Below are 22,751 nucleotides of genomic sequence, written 5' to 3'. Positions count from 1 at the left end.
ACTGACCATATGTTCCCCTTGCTTTCTAATGGCCAGAAAAGCAACTCTGCAGAACATTATGATGTCATAGTGATTAACCTTTAACCTGTTTGTGTGAAATTCTGTCATAACTAGCGTATGAATTCTGGAGCCGTGGCCGAAAACATGTTTTGTGAGGTCACAGTGACCTCTGACCACCAAATCCTGATAAGTTCATTGCCGAGTCCAACTGGACGTTTGTGCCATATTTGAAGAAATCCCCTCAAGCCCTTCTTGAGATATTGAGTTCATGAGTATGAGACAGATGCAAGGTCACAGAGACCTTTGACCACCAAAATCTAATCAGATCATCGTTGACTCCAAGTGCTCATTTGTGCCAAATTTGGAGAAATTCCCTCGAGGTGTTCTTGAGATATCGGGTTCATGAGAATGAAAAAGACAGATGGACAGAAACCCCAAAAACATAATACCTCTGGCCAGGGCTGTTACCAGCTCTGAGGCACAAACACACAACCGGCCACAGCTGTTGACATGTGCCGAGGCATAATAAAATATAATAATTTTCATGCTGAATAACTGTAAACAGGGAATGGTTCTCTGTCAGCTAATCCAGGAGAGATGAAAGATTTGGAGTTTCTAATATGTCGGCTACTCCAGTGCTGAGAGAGCAAAAACTTTCAGATAAGTAAAACCTTTTAGAAACATAAATATCAAACCCCTACTGGCACACGACCGACCTTCAACACTGAAATGTGGTTGAAATTTGTTGTTTGAACATCAAAACAACATTTAATTCTGATGGTTGTAAAAAGGTTGACAAAATTCTCATAAATCAACATTGAAATTTCAGAAAGAACTGTGTCAAAGTTCAACATTGAAATAATTTTCAAACAATGTTTAGGGTTTATGAAACAACATTGAAACAACACTGGTGTATTGATTCAACAGTGATAAACATCAGAATGCCAGTTGCCTCCCATAGTAGATACTGTCAGGTGTCAGGAGTGTCAGGATTGTAATATTTTGTAATATGTAATGTCACAATATAAAATATTTTGGGCTCAGTATGGTTATAAAACACCTTAACATGTGTCATCACTTTGTTCCACACTGAAATATCTTAACAACTCTTGGATGCACAGTTGTAAACCTTTCATGGTGCCCAGGTGACTTTGGTGACATTTATTTATATATGTATATATATATATATATATATTTGTTTAATAATTTGGTTTATGAGAAAAAAACTGCAAAACTAATGACATTCCCATGAGCCGCAGCGGTACGGTGTGTGTTCAGTGCTAATCACCAAATATTAGCAAGGTAATCTATAGCTCAATGCACCAATGTGCCTGAATGCAGCCTAACAGATGCCATGCATGGCCGTACACATTCGACTTTTTAAAGTGGGTAACACAAACCTTAACTTATTTCATTCAGTTTTTACAAAATGAGGAATCAAGTTCAAAGCTTTTTTTTTTAAAGAAAATTCCTAATTAAGTATGAAAGAAAATAAACAACATTTAAATTTTAAGAAATGAGTCCTTTAAGACACATATAAAAGAGTCCAGTAGCAGTTGTCTCTTGTGGCTTTGTCTCAGTGACGTCTAAATGACTGTTGACCCATCTCAGTGTGACATTCCTCCATCTTCATCAACAGATCAGTGGTCATGGGGTGATCATCACCATGGGTGACCTTCATGATCTGATAAGCCTGGGAAAGAAGAAATGAAAATGCTTAAGGATGATGTATAATTTTGCTAGCTAGTTAATAAATGTAACAGGAAAAAAAAAAAAAACACTAACACAACCCCCCACCCACCATAAATTCTACGCTCAGACTTTGTACTGTTTGTACTTTATCAACTTAACATTGTACAAAAGAAATTACTCACTCTATTCAGTGCAGTGACTTCACCTCAAGGGACTAAAAGAAATATTGTTCACTGAAGCAACACACAGAATAAGGAAACACAACAGAGACAAAAAGACAAATGGCTACAGCACTGGACTCCCATATGAGGGTCTATATCAAAAACAGTGGGATGGAAGTCAGTAAAAACTTACAGTTCACCAAGGCGCGGCTCATATCCTGTCTGCTTCTCCAGACTTGGAGCATACTACTGACTGCCTTGTTGGTAATACAATGACTATGGGTAAGTACCTCATACAACCCCACTTCAAAAACTATTCCTTTAACTTGGTGGGTAAAACATAATTCACTGCTCACACCTGTTTGAATGTGTCCAAAGCGTCCTCAATACGTTCCAGGTAATGTTGCAACTTTCCGACTCTTATCAGCTGGACCCCATGGACTGGATGGGGATCAGGGTAGTATTGCCTTTAAAAAGGAAAGAGAAAGATGAAGAGACATGACTTAGGGGTAGGCTTGTTATGCTGTTAATACTCTATCTGGTTTAGAAATATTTGTAAAATCAAAGACTTAGAAATCATAAACTGTATTACGTCAGTGTCCTCATAACTTGCACAGTGTAGCGGCTGTAATGCATAATTTGTACATCAATCTATTTATTTTCTCCCACTTATCCAGGCCCAGGTTATGGGGTATCAGCAGGCTAAGACTTCCTTTCCTCCAGCCCCATCTTCCAGTTGGAACATTTACTGTGATTTACAGCAAAAATGCAAAAACAGCTCTGCCTCTGGTCATACGCTGCTGGATAGTTTCTATCAACAGTCCTGTCACCCCATACTCCCATAGTATCCCCCACAAGACACTAAGGGGGACACGATAAAATAAAAACAAAACATGTAGGCTGGATGGCCAAACTCCCATCATCCCTCTAGTATCCTCACATGAGTAAACAGCCACGGTGCATGACCAGGATGGATGCCACACCACTGAATCTTATCAGAGGAATCTGACATTCAACAATCGTCCTCAATCTCCTGTCTCGCATCTTGGCATAAGCTCTCCCAGGAAGCTGAGCTGAGCGATGCCCCCATAATTGGATCACACTCTCTGGTCCCATTCGGTTTTTTTTTAAAACGAAAACCACCACAGGCACTGTCCTTGAACTTCACATGACATGAACACGTTGAGATTTTTTACTGTGTCTAGGTGGCCATAAAAAGCCAGTCAAAGCAAGGCATGCATTATATGATGAAGTTCCATCAAGTCCACTTTTCCAATGTAAATGTTTAAGTGTAGCGTTGTAGGAAAATTATTAAATATAAAAGCATGTGAATGTCATCATGAATAAAAATAACTATGTATGAAGGTGTATAAGTCATCCATGGTAATGGAGTGTTTTATAAGGCCTCAGGATGGGTTCATGCTGGACGCGGCAGCGCCATGTAGCGCCCTTGTTTTCCCTGGAGCGTTGCCCGCTTCCTTTCAGCACCCATGTTAACCAGTTGGGCTGTTCACATCTGATGTGCACTGGCTCCAAGCTCTGCAGCTGGCCCGCTATCTGCAGCAATAATTTCTGCATCTGGTCTATTTTTTCTGAATATCTGATTTATGATATAAATGATCTGATTCTTATAATTTATGAAATATGCATCCCATGCTTACTTATTCCACATATTTGTCAGTTGTGTCTTAAAAGAGAACAAGAGAGTTGAGGAGACACACACAAGCAGACAGAGATAGAGCTCTATGTGTGGTTAGAAAAGAGCAGAGAAGCAGAATCACTTCCTGGCCAGCACGGAGAAACGGCCAAGCAACTGCGCCAGACTGCTTGTGCAACAATTGACAAATCAAGACATTTCCACGTCCAGTGTGAATATGTTGTCAGAGTCCTTCACTGTCTTCATGCAGGCATGTGGAGATGCTTTGGGATTTTTTAAGTTTAGTTCAAGAGGGAAACCTTGTAGATAGCAAACAGACCGGACAGAGGGCTACAGGACGACTGTTTTGAAAGCTCCAAGACAGCCTGATTACACTTGCATCTGTATGATGTGTGAGATTCGCTGTATGAGGCTGAATCACTGCTCTGTTACTTCAAGTGTTTTGTATTAAAGCAACAACAACTGAGGCTCATCGACTTAATTTAATAATTCATCAAAATGAAGACTACAGAGAGTACAAGTTTTCTTCATCATGTACACTAGAGGTGGCAAAACTGAAAAACATGCACTTAACCACTCGCTTTAATTTGCCAGTATGCGCTCGAGTCACTTGTGAAGCCTGAGGCAGTCCACTCACATGCACAGCATGGACAACAGACAACAAGACAGATGATTAAATGAACAAGACTAATAAAATTTGCTTGCCAGTCAGTGTCTGGATGCATGTGTGACATGTGTACAAGTGGATGTGTAAGCAAGGACTGGTCTTAACAACAGCAAAAAAAAACAAACACAGAAATTCAATTAGTATGTGCATATGTGGATTGTGCAAATCTCTATTTTTGTTGTCCAACTTTCCACTTTAAAGACAGTTTAATTGCTACTCTGTTCCTAGGGCAACAGCTTTGGTCCCTGTTTACCTCCTGTCAGCTACTGCATTAACCAATATTCCAACAGGAAATAGCTCGTTTGCAATCATGGGACTGCGATGACGCACAAAATTCAGATGAAGGGCAGGGAGTGATAAATGTATATACTGCGTGAATTAGATATAGAGGTTAGTGACAATATGAAAAGGTTGGATGCACCTGCAGGTTGTCAGGTATCGTCAGAAAATTGAAACTCATGTTGGATGTGATCCATACAAAATGAAGAAAAGTGGTTTTTCCATTAACTACACCGTTTTGCCCAGAGTGGACACAATCGTTGTTACAAATTACCTTGTCTCCCAGACCTCCTGAAGTTACTAACCTTACATTGCAAGTCGATAAAAGCGTACAAGAGTCTACTGGACTAAAACTATTCTGTGTGCAGTTGGGTCCACGGCTGAAGTGACAGCTTTTTTGGTTTTGGCCGGGTGAGTAAATGTGCTTGAGTATAACTGTCTTTTGTATTTCAACTATGTACATGGATGCACCATGGTCAGGCTAATATTACTAGCTAATGTTAGCTAACTTTAGCTACTATTTTCTACGTAGTAGGTCAACTGTTCCCAGAGGTCTGGCGAAATGTAGTAAACAATCTGGGTTGTGGCTAAAAACATGGAGAAGTTGTCACATGACATTGTAACTGCATTCAACTCAAGGCCTGTTTAATACAATGCTTTAACATTTATGTTTGAAATTAGTCGACTCTGCTCCTCCAAAATGAAGACATCGGTTTTTGATACCCATTTGCTGCTGTTTCTCAGTGTGTTTTTTTAAACATCTCCCATGTCAACACATTCTCACTTCAACCTCGTCACATATCGAAATTTGGTCATGTAGGCCTACTTTCCACCTCTGCATATGACGTGAAAGGTACCCTGGGTGTGCTGGTCGTTGACTTTCTGGGATGCTGTGTCAACATCTGCCTGTTATGTGTTGTTGTCGGTTTCCAAAATACGCTTCTGTTTTCACAGGAAATGTACCGTTTACATATGGTCTCTTTCAAAATGAATGCACTACGCCTGGACAACACCTCAAAGTGACATTTTTCTCCCTTCAACAACTAACACGCGTGGTCACATTTTGCCAACACTTGCTTGTGGTTGGGTTTAGGCAACAACAGCACATGGTTGGGTTTAGGAAAAAAGAGCAGGGTATGGCTTTACAATCTTACTGGAAGCAGAAGTCAGTGGTTTTTATACCCCTCCTGCCCTCCCTACTCGGACTTCCGCTGCCTTTATTTTTGTTGTTGTCCTGCCATGTTTCCTCCTGATGCTGCTGGGCATTGTTAAACTATAACGGCAACTGGCCGTGTATCATGCTGATGTAAGAAGACAGCTTTTTTCATCGGTGTCTGACGGCTGAAGTCACTGACCAAGTGGCAGTTTTCGACGACTCTGGAGTGAGACCGGGTTGATGACGTCACATGCAAGGAAACTAATATACTTGTACCCATTTAGAATGTTTATGCTCTTAAATTAGACAGTCTATATTCATTATTTGGCATCCTAGCTCTATCAATTCATTCCTTCCCATTCCAGTTTCACTACTTTAACAATCAGACAGTAAGAGAAGCACATAAAAAGATATTTCAAAGGAAGGAAAATATATTTTAAAGATATAAATTTTATTATCCACAAAACAAACAGATGCGCGCTGTCCTCGCGGTGCCCTGATTCCCCCTGAAGCTAATCTTACAGAGACAGAAAAAGATACAGGAAGAGCGAGTGTTGCTTTTGATCAGTGATGCGTATCCATAGTGACAGAGCCAGAGTTATGATCAGATCAATGATTCTGACACCAAGAGACTCCCACAACACTCACAGGGACACACATAAACACACAGATCCATTTGTATGCACACATACATGGAAATGGCTTAACATTTATGCTTAATGGTACACTGATGCTTAATGACCTGTTTTCTTAACATATAGCTGAACCCACATTAATGTAAAAACAAACAGGCTGTTAAGAGACAGTTCACACACAAAGCGCCGGGACATTCCTAGTCCTTCAAAGTTAAATACACACCAGGGACTTTTGGGAAGCAGCTTTGTTGTTGGTAAACACTGGAGTTCTCAAAACAATCATTTACCTGACTACGATGCCATTTATCCTCTTTTCCCCTTCATCCCTCTCCTCTAATCTCTCCTTCCTTTTCCTATTTCACATCTCTTATGCTCTGCTCCTACCTGTTTATATTTGTGCTTTGTGCCCCGCTAGCTGCAGGGATTAAAGGTGGTGACGTCGGTTGGTCGGTTGCTTCCTTCTTTCCCCTGCTGCACTCCATTCATTCCTCCCCTCCACTCTACCTCTGCTGCCCTAAGTCCTCCCTCTGTTCACTCTTTCTGTTTTCTCTTGATTGCACACACAGACCATTTTTTAAAAAAAAAGAAAGAAAAAAAAGAAAAAAGAAAAGAAATCTTATATAAGGCGGCATTTAAACGCTCACTGACAAGAAATTTAGATGTCTTGTCTGAGGCTCATTCTCACTCTCTGGCACTCACTCACACAAACACACAGATCTGAAAGTAAACACAGACACATGAATACACAAATGCACGGCGGCATTAATGTATGAGCATGCATGCACACAAAGATAAGGTCAATTTAAATCCACTTCACCCTCTGTAACCTGGCATATTTGCCAGATTTCACTTCTTTCCAGAGTAAACAACAAGCACAACACAAGCGGGCTCAATATTCTCCTGGAAGCTGCACTGCATCTGTTATTAGGAGAACATTCATCTTAATTATTTCTTCATGGACTGAAAACAGCAACTTTCTGACAGCAAAAGTTTTTCACTCTTTGATTTAAAAGGAAAATCTGCTTTCTGACACGAATGTAATCAAAGTTGATTAACTCGTAGTGGTCACAGCCAGAGTAATTTAAAACTCTATGGACCTCATCTTACACCCAGTGTAAAGCGGCACACAGCACAGTGCAACTGTCATTGCTAGTTTCAGATCGACGCAGTTGTGATTTTCATGGCCAGTGCCCACATTGTCTCACAGCAAATGTACTTCAACTGAAAGAAAGAAAGCAACTGCACCACTGACCAATAAAAACCTGGCCTGAAATCAGAATGGCGCAGTATTTTCCTGCTATGTAAAGGGCGCATTATTCAGATAGTAAGATGCACCTACTTGTTATACACATATGGATGTACGGATGGGTTGTGGGTGGGTGAAATAATACATCATTGATGAGGAAAAGTGTAACTACATTCTTTAAAATATGAATATAGCAAAGCAGAGCTCCCGTTGCTCTGCAGCAGACTCCCCACTCTGCTCTGCACATTAATACATATAGAGCAGTGTAACTTCATTGATTACTTCAAAAGCTAAAAGTTTTCCTCTGTCAAGTTTGTAATTATCGTTGTTTTTTCACTATTTCTGCTTAAACGTCCCACTATATTTGCTGCAGTAACATTACTACTCTCACTATATACTGTTTGCTTCTTCAATTTGCTCAATCCACCGTATAAATATCAGTGTGCCTCGTTCAGTCGCACCTGGCTTTTAAAGGGATGCAGCTCTGATTGGTTGAATTCATGTTATGCCCAAAACACACCTATAATTACTTGAGGGACTAAATGCAACCTGTTTGCCCCATGCTCCTTACTATGTGCTGAGATTATGCACTGTTTAACCAGCTAAGTGGAGTTAGACACACCCTAAACACACTTGTGCCGTGCACTTTAGACCATGCACTATAGATTATTTAAATCGGGCCCAAAAGCTTCTCTGATATGTTCTAGCAGCATTTTCTCTCACAGCGCTAACAGCCTATTTGTTCATATCCTCAAGCCTAACTAAACTACTAACTGACATGCCTACTAATTACAGAGGTGGTCCTCGATCCTGTGGTTAGAATCGAATCATTAAAAAGGATGTTCAAAGATTAAACCAACAACATTAGTCCTCCATGACTAACAGCAAGTTACAACATTGATTTAATTACAAAGCCACTGATTCCAGCTGCAATGACAGGCAAACACACACACATCAACACCAAACTCCAATTATATTTTCTCTTTGCATAGAACCACACAGCAATTAAAATAATTTCATTAACTGTCTCCCGAATTCTCCCCTCCTTCATATTCCCCTGGGAGAGTAAATTGAAGAGAAATATGGTCTTGCCGTATGCAGCTAGTTAGAAAGCCATAGCTCTTGGCTATGAGTAAGAGAAGGGGCAAGAAGGAGAAATTAATAGTTGTGTAAAAGTGTAGCATTTCCAGGCAAATGCAGTGGAACTAATGAGGCTCTTGTTGGGAACAAAAAGATCCACAGCCTGCTGTTGGTGAGAGGGAAACATGGATTATCTTACTAAGTAGAAAACCGAAGACGAAAAGTGAAAACATGGAGGAAAGATTAGCTGTGAGTATTTCCCTTAATTGTATTTTGTTTACTGTCCAACGCAACAGTAATTTCAGTCCTATATTTCCACAGTTTAGCAAACTTAGCACTGCCATGCATCTGCTACTGAAACAAAGAACATTTACATGAGGTTTAAATCACAGTTTAACGATTTAGCTGACCCTTTACTCCAGAAAAATTCACCTCCTTTCTGCTGAGACCTCACCATAGTAATCCACAACAGTGGCCTTCAAACGCTCATGTAAGCTTGCATGAATTAGTATTCATGTATTTATTACATGTATATCATGTTATGAAACCAACAGCTTTAGTACTCACTGAATTTTACTGATGGTTTCAAAATACAGTACAGCTGTTCCAAACAGTCATTACGTGACAGGGCATCATCAATCCATTTGAGGACTGGGCACCTTCAACTAGAGGAGGTTTACCCCTGCATGTTCAATTTCTGTCTCCATCACTGTTTCTTGTTGTATGAATAGACACCACAAGGTAGCCCGAGGAGCACCAAGTTTTGCTGCTGCATCTCGTTGGCTCGTTTTTGGCACTTTGTCATAATCTTCAAGGAGACTATGTTTTTCATTGAGAGAAAATTACCTCCTTTTCACCATGATTTCACTGTGCACGCAGCACCAGCCTCAAGGAGCCAGCTGGAAACAGATGGGTTACTGCGAGGCAAACTATCATGATGCGAGTAAGGTTAGAGAAAAAACACAAAACAGTAGTTTTAAATTTTTTCAATATGTTGTCTTGGATGAAAGGCTCCCAAACGAAGAGTGTAAGCAGACTACTTGATTTCATTAAGCATATTATTTAAACAGCATTTCCAAAGGAATGATTCTGTCTAAAGCTTTTTTGTCCATACAAGTGGGTGATCACTACAAGATCACTCTAAGATGTTTCAGCTATATTGACTTATAACTACAGTGTTTTACTCTAATAGTTAAAGGACCATTATGTAGAATTTAGGGGCATCTATTGGCAGAAATGAAAGAAACAAATTCATAACCAGGGCTGCTGCTGGTCATTTGGGTAGGACAGAAAGACCACCAGATGTTTCTCTCCCATTGTTAAACATAGGTATGATTTAATGAGCTTAGGTTTAAGAAAACTTGGCCCAGCAGAGGCAGCTGACCGTATCAATAACTCCGATACTGACCTGTAAGTAGGAGCGCAAGTGCAAGTGCAGTGCTTGGCGAGCTTGTGCTGTGTTCACTGAAACCATCTACAATGCTGCTCAAACCATGTTGTGTCTGTGAGGGCCTTAACTGGGAGAGTTAATGCATTACATGTAATTTTAATTGATGATCATCATATTGGGCTGTTTTGGGTCCCCCCTCTGACACTGGTGCCGTATGCACAATGCGTGCTTTGGTGCCCTTAGCGGTGGCACTATTCATAACTATGTTTTTATTAGCTTACAATCACCTGATAATAACAAGTCCAGTGTATTTTGTTACCTTAGAAAGAGCCATCTCTATCTACATATGGAGCGGATCCTCCTTCACAGAGTCCGTGTATTGTATTTCTACAGCAGCCAAGAACGGTCACATCAGCTGCAGCTCTATAGGGTCACTGCATTTTCACGTTGGCCACTGTAGGTCTGGTACATGCTTGGCACACAAGTTTCAGTTCTGCAACTTCAAGGCTAGATGCCACTAAATCCTACACACTGGACCCAAAGTAAATCTATCCAGTATTTCACAAGAAAAAATATGAAGGAAAGGAATTTTCTTCAGGCGAAATATATTTCTTCAAATTCTTTCCTAAGCTGTTAATCATCTCACAGTCCTTCATAAATACCCGCAAAGATAAGCAGGTAACACATCGGGGTTGTTCTGCTAAAAAGACCCTGAATTCCACTTAAGGAAAAATCTGTCATTGTGTACACTTACATTGTTCATGAATTTGTGGTTTTCAAAGCAGTATGTGAGTTATTTTGTAACATGTTGGTAAACTTCATACACTTTCTTTTCCCCAACTACTTGTCTGCCACTTCAGTCAATATTTTGTCTGAAATACTTTTGTCTTCAGAATGAAAACAGCACTTTTTTAAAAAGACTTATTTCATATGCCACCACCAACGGATCCAGACTGATCAGGGCTGACAGCGTGGGTGCACTTCACCACCCCTCCGAGGCCACAGTGAATGCAGAAATCTTATGCAACAGATTTCTCTCTATGAAAGTGCTGAATAGATGCAAATCAGTGCATCTAGAGAGAGGAGCTCTGGCTTATTAATTCTGAGGGACTAACCAAAAACATAAATGAATAGAAGTTGTACATCGCTGACATGTTGTAGCGGTTACTCTCTATTAGTGCTGCCATGCAAACCTCAATGGGATGTAACATCCTCTATTGTTGGACAGTTACCCACGGAAATAAAGGAAGAAAAGAAACAACATGTGTCCAGAGAGGCAAGAAAAATCAAAATGTCTGTTACATACTTTATATGTGCAAGACTTTACAGAACATACCTCTTGAATGTTCGTGAATGTGTATGTGTGTGTGTGCAGCACGGAGACATTCAATAAGCCTGCAGCAGGTGTGCATTATTCGCACAGAGGCACAGGGAAACCCTCTCTATACATGACAAACAGCATAGAGAAACCGAAAAAAGACCTGCAGAGAGTGAAAGAAGAAAGGAATACAGAATGAGGGGTAGGATAGGAGAAAGAGAGAGATAGAGAACTCCTGCAGCTATCTTTCTTCTCTGCCATCTGAAGAGCCCAGAGGAAGATAGGAGATGAATATGGAGGATCTTCCTCCTACTCTCTCTCACTATTTTCTCCTGAATGCCTTTCTCTCCTTCTCTTTCATGCTTTTTCTTTCATCGCTGTCTCCCCTCCTCACCGAACAAATGCTCAGTGCATTCCTCTATTCCTCTTCTTGTCCACTTTCCTCTTTTATACCCCAATTTCTCCTCTTTCTTTCTCTCTCCCTTGTGATTCTGTCACTCTCATCTTACTTCCCCGCGCTCCTGCCTCACTCGTCATTCATCACCTGCTCGTATCCCCGTTATCACGCCCATCCTCACCTAACTCCTCTCCCTGCTCTCTCCTTAAAACCCCCACAACCATCTCTCACTCTGGCTTCACCTCTGCGTCCTCGAGACACATTTTTCTCAGTTTCTTCTTTCCAGCGGACACCAATCTCTCCATCCCCTCCTCCTCATCACCATCTCTCTCTTTCTGCTCCTCCACGTCTGGTTATTTATTGATAGGCTGTGTTACTGTTTTCTCTCCAGCGGATATGTTGTTCACTCTAAGTGTGTGTGTGAGAGACTGAGAGAGCCAGTGTAGCTATGCCCTTCACACAAGATCAATTAGTCTTACACACACACACACACACACACACACACACACACACACACACACACACACACACAAAAGTTGGCGGGAGTAATGTTGACTTTGAGAGATGGAGAGAACAACACTGCAGAGAAAAGGGGGTGAGGATGTGTGAGGGCCAGAGGACCTCATCCAGAAGACAATTAAAACTGTTGATGCAATTTACTGTAATCTGATGTGTAGCTCAAACTATACTGTAACTTGAGATTTTTTTAGATCTTAGATTAATATATTTTCAGTAATTCCCCTCTTTATTAGGACAAGACATTTAAGCTATTATATTAGTCTCATTACAAGCACTCTTGTGGTCTTCTTTTCATCTACTCCTGTGTCCGTGCATTCTCTTGTCCTCTTTTGCTTTGTACTTCTTTGTTTGCTGCAAATGACATACTCAACTGTTCGTCTTTTCGCTGTTTACACATCTGCTCTCAGTGTAATGTCACCACTTTACACTTCTCTTTGAATTTTGAATTATTCCCCTCTACTCTCTTTTCTGTTCTCGCCACATCATAATCAAATCTTGTACTTTCAAACACAAATGTTTTAGATCCTAACTTCCTCTAATTTAGGCAAACCAAATGGTCATGGCTTGCCCAGACATATCACTGCATCTGGAGGTTTGAAGACATTTATTGCAGCTGGCCAAAGATTAAAGCTCAATTTAAAGATTGCCTACAGATATTTTGCACATTTTGACCAAGATTTACAACAGGATTCCATAAACAAGCCATATAAACACACGTCTCTGATGCCTGTCCACAAAACATGATAATCCTGTATTTCTAAACCAGCGCTGCTGAGCATTATTTTCCCTCCACAGATGTAACAGAAGGAAATCTTCATCTCCTTCATCAAGTCAGAGTCAAATCCTCTGCATTGTGAAATCTCCTCACTGTTGAATCTTTTAACACTCAGCCACTGCTTTCAGAACTCACTCTCCAGTTTGAACTCAACAAAAAGCATTGTGCAAGCATTATCTCAACAGATCAGTACGATATACTAAGTTTTCCCATTAACCTTGCGGAGCACCTCCTGGATCTCTGCAGGTAATCTACCTGAGAATCTCCCCCTCGCTTTCAGTGTTAAAAACCATGGAGTCTAAAATAACATAAAATGCGGTCTGGAAGCTTTGTGACGACTATGGAGGCATCAGGACTGAGTAGCAGCCCAAATCTTTGAGGAAATAACTTTGAAGTATTAATCCACATTGGTAAAGACAGTGGTGCAAGTCTGCCTTAACTAAAGAAGCTGCACTTCAGATGCACTCTGGATGAGTTACTCTTGTCCTTTTCTTCACACTGCTGTCCCTACTGGAATCAGCAAGGAAGAGCCACTCAATCCGAGTGGTTATCCAGATTTAAAGGCAGATGTTTTTCACTTTTAAAGATGTACTTTGCAGGGCTGTCAGTTACTGTTTGTGAAAATGCTCGCCAGTGAAACTGAAAGTAAATCCAACCTCAGATTCCCTCTCGATAAGTGTTTTGCCTCGCTATATTTGTGTTCTTTTGGTGTTGTGTCTCTTGGATGCCTGCTGCACTACCTTTTTATAAAGTACATGCCCATGAGAAAATAAGAAGAAAATAAGAAAACACAGGCAGAGGGCAGAGTCTCTGTAGATAAATACACTGCCACACACTTCTAGTGGGTCGTAAGTGATGATTAAGAGGGGTTACTTCTGTTTGAGTCTATACATCGCTTTTAAAGAAAAATCCTGCATAGTATACATTTAGATTACAAAAAAATAAGCCATCTATGGACGCCGCAGAAATTTTAATTTTCCCCATGTGAAAATTTCCTTCACACACACAGTGACTCACCTGTAAATTGGAAGTGATTTCTCCCCGTATGTCAGAGCTTCCTCCCAGCGTCCCAGGTGAATGCAGGCATCTAAAGCCATGTCTGTCATTCTGAGTTTATAGAGATTTTCATCCGGCACGTCACCCCCAACAGTTGATAACAGATGACTACAGCTCTCTTGCAACGCTTGCCAATCTGGAGGGTCACTTGAGGAAAAGCAACATAAATACTGAGCGCCCAAGTGATGTGACAATTAAAGCTGCACACTCATATTTATGACTTTATTTAAAGGATGAAATGTTGCCAATGGAGAGGCCTTGACATATTGATTCATTATTCCATAGTACAGTAGATGATGTATGATGACAATGATCAGTGTCCACTGGCTGCAGTGGATCTTAAAGGTAAAGGATACTGGACTCTGCTTTCAGTCCTTCCAGTCTGGTTAGAGCCTCCTTTAGCAGGCGCCATGTTGATTCTTCCCCTGACAGCATTAGTCCATCCTAGGAAAGAGAGGAGAAGGACCACCTGAGCATCCACACTGACCAAGTGACATTAAGGTCTAAAATGCAGTCACGCTTATGTACATACTTGGAGTGTTGTAGTCAAGACCATCTTAACTGAGACCAAGTCATGAGCAAAACCGGAGAGTATCAAGACCGAGACGAGACCAAGACTTTAAGGGGTTGAGACCAATGGTATGTTGATGTTAGGTACAATTGATTGGTACCATGCCAAAGTACAGAGTGTGCTGCCGTCTGATATTGAGGCATCGGTATTAACTGAGACTGTTTCATAAGTGAATAAAAACTCCTTGTAGTTGTGTTAAATAGCAGTTCATGTTCATGTTTTGTTACAGTTGGTGTTCACACTAGATACATACTGTAATGAACTACACATAAATCATACTCGAGAGTTTCTTTTCAAGTGAACTCAAGTTAGGATTGGCATACCGTGCCTGCATACAATACACAGTGTTCACATTAATCAATCTAAGACTTTGGGGTCAAGTTTACTTGGATCGAGGCCCAGGTCCCTGATGTGAAAGCCATCTCCAAGTCAAGACCAAGATCGGACCAGTGCGAATACCACACTGCATGGCACACCCACAATAATGTGTAACATGCACTCCTCAAATTGATCCGACAGATCCACATTCTCACAAAAACATGAAGATTCATCTTTATTCACATCTTTTAATATCATATACTGTATACCTAGATGTGTGTATGTATGACTGTGCCATGAGACATTTCTTGAAGGCATTGCAGTGTTGAATTTTTATGTGTGGGGCTTTTCCTTTGTTTTCTATGAGCAAACAAACACTAAGGAGCTGAAATGAACTTAACCATCTATATTCAACACTCCCGAGTCCTCTTTGTTTGAGGCTGAGTGGAAATGTAGTCGAGTCCGGGATGATACTGAGACCTTCAAAAAGTGGTCTGGAGACCAGTCTTGAGAGCAAGACAGATCATGAATACTACAGCACCTACTCAGGCACAGAACATCTTTATTAGGAGTGGAGTTTGCTTATCTCATCCCAGCTGACTAACAACTGATGTCAGCCATGGATATCACAGCAGTTACAGTCTGCTGCATGTGTGTTGGCGTGCATTTATGCAACAGATTTATGGAGTTGCTTTGTAGTTGTGTGCTTATTAAGCAGTGATTTAATAGAACTGCCATCATGCATTGTGCCTTAAGTCTCTTACAGACTGTGAGGTTTTAGCAATCTTATAAGCTCAATGCAGCTACACTGTGCGACATGGATCTAATAAACTTGGGTAAGACCTCAAGTTTGATGTATGCAGACTGTACAATGACAGCGCCTACTGAACTACAGGCTATGACGTACGATGCAATAGCTTCCCATACTGAGAATGCAAGGATGCAGCATGGGTTGTTACTTCTCCAAATGCGGAGCACAACATAGAGGGTCACATTATTAAACGACCTCAAGTTTTGTGGGCATTATATTCTGCAATGTGCCTGTTTGCTAGCTACTAAGTTGCTCACCTGGCAGCAGCAACTCTGTCGCTGTTTCCTTCCATGCTTATGCAATCATGGTAAGAGCTGGAGGACACATCATTCAGGCAAGGCTTCTGTTGCCTCAAGTCCACAAGGTTTTCCTCTTTGCTAGAGCCCCACACATTTCTTTTAGGGCATTTTGCTTCCATTGTGAGCTGCTATCTGTCTGTTAGTTTGGGTTTAACATTTCTATTGGTTGGCTTAGAATTTTATCCAAGGCTGTCTTTGATCGCAAGACAGTGACAATGGCCATCCTTGAACCTCTCTCACTGTGCGAAGTAGGACCACAGTTTCAGAGCCACGACCAAAGATATTGCCAGGTTTCTTTCATGATGGTCATTTTTTGTCTGGGACAGCCCAAAATGGCACAATATATACCGGGCTTCTCTTGCAAGGAAAATGTTAAAAAATAAAGATGAAGAGGAGGAGAAAAATGACAGGAGACAGGGACAGTGTAAGGGCGAAATAAACCACTGAAATCTACTTTGATGGTATATGTTGGGCAATACAGATGGACTTATTACCACACACACACACACACACAAAAAAAAAACAAAAAAAACAGCACCACATCAACAATCACCATCCCCTGGGTTTGATGTCAACAGTCATCTGTTGTCATGACAACTCTAGGTCACAACCCAGCTGTCTGCCATCATCATCTGGAGATTAAAGAGAAAGAATTGGAATGACACAAAGTGTGTGTGTGTGTGTGTTACAGAACAAAGGTGGGTTGAATAAGATGAATGCAATTTTCCCAGAAAATCAACTGAGTGCTCTCTTTTACCATATCTTAAACACACACACACACACACACACACAGACACACATGCACACACAGACACACACACATACACACACAAATCTTTGAGTGCGGGTATATTGTGGTAGAATAAAACCAAAGTGTATCATATAGCATATGGAGAACAAAGCTGGAGGCAGAAGTGATGGCAGTGAAAAAAAAGAGGAAGAGACAGAGAAATGAAAACATACAAAGTAAGAGAGAGAGAGAGAGAGACACTGGAGGAGAAAGACTGAGCGCATTAAGATGGATGGAAAAGAAAACTGCAGCTGAAAGACAAGATAATATTTCTCATTTTTCAGTGTGGAGACAGAGAGAGGGGTGTGTGTGTGTGTGTGTGTGTGTGTGTGTGTGTGTGTGTGTGAAGAGGTGGAGCGTGACAGAGTGACGGAAAGGAAGAGGAGGACAGCAGGAGATAAGAGAGGGTGAAGGAGGGAAAAGGAGGAGAGGACAGGAAAGGGTACACTGTAACGCGTCATGCACAGATACACAGCCAACAGTGGCACAGCAGAAGTGTGTGTGTGTGTGTGTGTGTGTGTGTGTGTGTGTGTGTGTGTGTTTGAGTGAGAGAGTGAGAAAGTGAGAGAGCATGTCTGTCTGTGTTTGAACTTCTGATCTTGTGAAAACCACATGTTTTACACATTTCAAGCAAGAACAGTTTTTGGAAAGTTAAAAGATTAAAAAATGTGGGTTAGGTTTGGATTAGAGAAGAACTTCAGACAGACAAATGTACATGTGTGTGAGTGTGAGTGTGTGTGTAACCTGAGAATGACCTTAAAGGCACATGAACACCACTGACACAATGATAGTTTAAGGCAGTTATGCATGACAATCAGTTCAGGTCAGGTGAGGTCTCTCCTACTTTAGTCGGACTACTGAAGGGAGTTTTAGCCATTTAAAACTCTCTACTGAATTTTTATTAGTTTCTTATAATGCAACAAACTGCAATCCAAGGCACGTTTTTTGGTCACAGTAAGCTTTTCCACTGAATCACCTCTATCATTTCACCATTTGCAAACACTCTCTAGGTTATTAACAAAATTCATATCTATGCTGTAAGCAATCTTGAAATCCATCTGTAAAAAAAAAAAAAAAAAAAAAAAATCTTTTTTTTCTTCCTTTACCTCTGGAGGCACTGCCCGTAGTTTTTCAACTAACGAAAGTGCAGGTGCTTCAGGGATTGCTCAACCCCTTCACTTCCGGCGGTGCCCCCAGCAATCACCGTGTTGTTTACAAATACGAAACCAGCAGAGTTTAGCTATATATATATATATATCTATACATATTTATATATCTCACATTTTTCACGTCACTATATCACCGTTTAGACTAATCCGATGTTTGTAAAGTCTATAAGCACAATGATTGAACAAACATTACTATTTCTGTGTGCACGTTTTGTAATTAATAACATGCTTATCATAGATTAGCTGGGCTAACTGTTAGCTGTTAGCCCCGGTAGCGGTGTCTGTAGCAACTCAGTAACTCAATAAACGGTCCGTGAAAATTTTTTTTTTCCAGCGGATATCTTAGTTACAACATGATTGAGCTAGCAAAGCAGTTTTGTGTTGCTATGTGTGGTATTTATTCAGTTTTGGGAAATCACGATGTCTAGAAAGCATCACTGGCTGCAGCTGACAGGAACAGCTAACAGCAGCAGCAAAGCTAACATCAGGACGTCATCTGTTAAAAGTCTCCTGTTGTCGGATATGACATGAAACTACTCCAGTTAGCTCAATCATGTTGTAACTAAGACATCCGCTGGAATTTTTTTTTTTTTTTTTTCACATTGACGAGACATCGTTTTGGGTGGAGCGGTCGCCATGGACGCAGAGCTTGCTGTTTCTGTAGGTACAAATTTCCTGGGGACACCTGCACGTCTCGGCCCGTCTCCTCAATTGTGATTGGCTAAAGCGCAGCATCGTTCAAACTCTACAATGTAAATTGCAGAATCTGCCTTGAGAGATTATGTTGTAAGTGATGTTAACAGAAATTTACCACGTCAGGCATCTACCTCTGGAAAGTTCTTCCAGAGTCCTTCATAAAGGCCCAGACTAATGAACCGCCATCAGAGAACTAATGTCAACGAAGGCCGACTGTTGCATTGCCTCACGTCGCCTGTGTCTAAAATGTTGCACTTGAGCACACCTAGACTGCAGCTAACAACCAACTTGCACATACATTATGTGCCTGTCTGAGGTGAAATAACTCACCATAGCAAAAGGCAACGGCAGTCTGTATTGGTCATTCAAAAAGTCAAACTCGAAGACTGACAGGACAGATTCAAGATGCTAGATGCCAGAGTAAGCACAATAACAACACAGCCCGTTGCTGAAAGAACAAAAGGCATCTATTGTGAGCTGGTAAAAAAATAACAAACAATTAGGAAATATATCTGCTCAAGAGCTTAATGGCTAGAAAAATAATCTTACCTTATCAGGGTTCAACGCTAAGGTTTTTTTTCACTTGCCCGGTCGGGCAAGTTGGTCAGAGATCTACTTGCCCGAAGTCAGTTTTTACTTGCCCTATAAATATTGTTTAATTTAAGCGGCTATCAAATAACAAAGACTGCAGTTATTTTTATGTTATGTAATCTTTATTCACACTGTATTTATTAATTAAAACAACATATGTCATGTATTGTAGCTTCATTCCTACACAAAAATGACAGTGTCAGGGCTTAAAGTGAAACATTTGTCAATTGTTCTCCGTCTATAATTTTGCGCCCTACTTGAGCCATGCCCACTTCTATTTATTTTTCACCCCTCTCTCCAGTTCTGCTGTATTAACACCGGGTTTAATATATTTTGCTTCCATCTCTCTGCCCTGCTCTACTCTACTTCAACGCTACTTAGCTCTCTCTCTACTCTACCAGCAGACTACCACATCCACCTGTTGCACAAAACGCACACAGCAGTGTTTCCCCTAGGATGGAGTTGTAGCAGCGGAGGTGAAGCACACGCATGAAAAATAATTTTCACATGCGTGAAACTTTTTTGTATGCTTGCAAAGCACAGCCTGCTGGGATGTTTCTATGTGTCTACTGGCACCAGAAGGGCTCTTTAGGACTAAGTACATACAGTACATGTGTGCACAGTATGAGCAGGTGAAATGTCTGTCTAGCTTACATATGAGGTGTCTCAAGATTTAGGAATATACAATTTTATTGAATATAATAAAAGTTAACGCAACACAAGCTCAGCATGAGTGCCGTGCTACGCTGCTGTGCGAGCCACGTAACAGCAGTCTGTTAGTTATTTACACACTGTCCATTTCATTAATTTTGTCAGCTGACAAACTGCACCGGGTTCGGGGTCAGGTTTGGTCAGGAAAATGCGGCCCGAGCCGCTCTAGCGTGCTCACCTGTGTGTGTGGCGGAACTCTGTCATGCGCGATACAGGGAGTAGAGGAGAATTGTTAATGCATGACCATGTAGAGACAGAAATGACACAATGACATAACACCATAAATAGTATTTTGTTATGTTATTATATGAAGCGTCCGTCGCGCAAAATAATATCAATGGGGGCTGTGGGCAGGACACTGTTACACAGCTGTGCCTGTGACTTCAGGCAGAGAGACCGCTGCATCAGAGCAGAAGGAGCACGTTTTAAAATACATTTATTTTATCAATTAGTTATTAACTTTTACTATTTTTAGCAACTTGCCCGATCGGGCAAGTGAGTTGTTAGTTTACATGCCCGACCTTGAGTTTTACTTGCCCCGGGCAATCGGGCAATCCTTATTGTTGAGTCCTGCTTATATAATGAGTCTTTTTTGATCTTGCCCTCTTGACTTTAGTTGTTTGTTTGCTTTCTTCACTTTTGTTTCTCTCCTTGTATAAGGAACTAGATACCACTGAGAGTGGCTCTGATGCAAATTCAACATTCTTAGTCCACCACAAAACTGGCAACAAGTGCAGACAAGGGCCGACTAGTACCAACAGTGCGGGACACACGGCAAAAGCTAGGGTGACAGATGCACACCGATGGCCCGACATTGACCAGCGGCAGATCATCCACTTGGTGCGTCTGGGCCTTAACAGGGAACAACAATATTGATGGGATGCTTTGATGATAAACATCTTAATCAGATAAATGTCTTACCCCGAGTATAGCCCCTAGTTGGATAAATGTAGCCACTGGCACAATTTGTGTTTGGTGTTTGTGAGAGTCTTACTTTGTCTTGAGAGTCACAGTGTTGGCAGTGGCAGATAAAAAGGTATTGGTCCTCCAAATGTCTCTGTCGATCTTCCTTTAATGACAGCGTCTCGATGTAACTTATAGTCAGCTGAAAATAGAGAGAAGAGTTAAGTTTGCCTTTTTGCTATATTTGCAATATAGATTATTGTTAAACACAGTGCAGTGCAGGAGGTTGAATGATTTGGAATCTAAATTGTGTAGATTGTGTATAGTGGGAAGGGACACTGTAGGAGTAGAGTGTGCATGTATATTTGTGTGTATCTTCCAGATGGCATGGATGCATCTCGTTATATAGTCAGGAGAGACAGTGAAGTATGGAAAATGAGAGAAGACACTGCCAAGCTAGGACGTGTCATCCTGCCTGTGTCGCAGTGATATTACACTTGGCCACGATTTGGAGGATTACTTTAATAACATCAAGTTTATTGTAGTTCCATCAACATTTATTATTACTTAAACAATAAAACTCACATAATAACTGCAGTGATTTTATGTCAGTTTAAAACATGGCTCTTAGTTTCAGATCATGTATTTTTCCTCAGGCATTGGCTCCAACAGCAAATAAAAAACATTCAATAAATATTGCTCATAAACAGCTTGAACATAAAAGCAGAGGCAACATCACAGTCGATAAAATCAGAGTCATATTGCATGTTGCTAATGTTGTGAAGATGCGGTGTGTGTATTTTCTCAGTATTTTCTTGCTCATACCTCGTCTTCAGGGTTGATATCCTGAACAGCTCTCAGCTGCAGTTTTGTTCCCACAAACACCATCACGCAGTTTGGCCTACAGTCATGGTTTAGCAGAGATAAACTTGGAGAGAGCAAACAAGGTGATGAGGTGCAGGAGGGAGGGAGAGCGCCAGACAGTGAGAGGAGGGAGAGCGAAGGTAAACGAGACGTGACAGAGCAGTGAGGAGGGAAGGGAGAATGAATGAAGCAAAGACAAGAAGGAAGAGGGTCAAAACAGACAATTGTGATTAAATATTTAGTTTTCAAATGCATCCTGGCAAAAGAGAAGACAGAGAACACATGATAAAGGTTAAAAAATACAGCTAGAGCCTCGTTCTGCCGAGCCACCAACTGCCACATGTCCAACTATGTAGGGTTTCTAAAATCACTGAGATCAGTGCTGAGTGAGATGTGCATTTGCTCAAACATATTGATGAGAGAAACTAGAATCATCCGACGTGGTTTTATGCCTCCGCCAACCAGTCCAGTTACAGTTTACATCCATGTCTGTCCAGACTCATAGCCATGACAACAAGGCAATATGACCCTTAAATATTATTGCGTTATTTATATATCTTGATATTTTGAAATCTCCTCTAAACTACTGCAGACAACTCAGATACTAAACTACTAAATAAACTACAGTTACATTAAGTTAAAAGAGGAGCGGGGTTAGTGTTTTTGCTGTGGACATAAAGCTTCCAGTCAACAGCTGCTGTTAGCAGTTAGCAGAACGTGAATCTATTACCACGACGCAGTTAAACACAAAGATTTATTTACTGTGAGCTGGAAACAAACAAATGGCTCTCCAGGTCATATGTACATTAATAATACTGTATGTGCAAGTCTAACTGGTGCTACATGGTCACAAAATGTGACTAAAGAGTCGCGGTCTGGAGCCCTGCAGGTATAAAAACACATGCCTCATCTGCCTCCACTATCACCCAGGAGAAACTGGTCTGGATGGGCAGAGGAGTGTGTGCTGTGTATTATGTTTATGAATCTGTTTTTTTACTTT

The 22,751-nt window shown here is 40.9% G+C and overlaps 1 protein-coding gene across 1 annotated transcript in view; it reads right to left on the bottom strand.

The window, feature by feature from the left end:
• Positions 1 to 555: 555 nt before the first annotated feature.
• smyd3 (SET and MYND domain containing 3) overlaps positions 556 to 22,751 on the bottom strand; it is a 116,470-nt gene continuing 94,274 nt past the window's right edge. The window contains exons 7-12 of the mRNA XM_049596090.1: positions 21,713 to 21,815; positions 20,979 to 21,089; positions 14,385 to 14,472; positions 13,990 to 14,164; positions 2,212 to 2,320; positions 556 to 1,693 (exon numbers count right to left, since the gene is read on the bottom strand). Coding sequence (XP_049452047.1) covers positions 1,577 to 1,693; positions 2,212 to 2,320; positions 13,990 to 14,164; positions 14,385 to 14,472; positions 20,979 to 21,089; positions 21,713 to 21,815 — 703 coding nt within the window. The 3' untranslated portion in view covers positions 556 to 1,576. The remainder of the gene's footprint in view (positions 1,694 to 2,211; positions 2,321 to 13,989; positions 14,165 to 14,384; positions 14,473 to 20,978; positions 21,090 to 21,712; positions 21,816 to 22,751) is intronic.

Source organism: Epinephelus fuscoguttatus, linkage group LG2, assembly GCF_011397635.1.
Source record: "Epinephelus fuscoguttatus linkage group LG2, E.fuscoguttatus.final_Chr_v1".
Taxonomy (NCBI): Eukaryota; Metazoa; Chordata; class Actinopteri; order Perciformes; family Serranidae; genus Epinephelus; species Epinephelus fuscoguttatus.
This window is presented reverse-complemented; position numbering and strand designations above follow the sequence as displayed.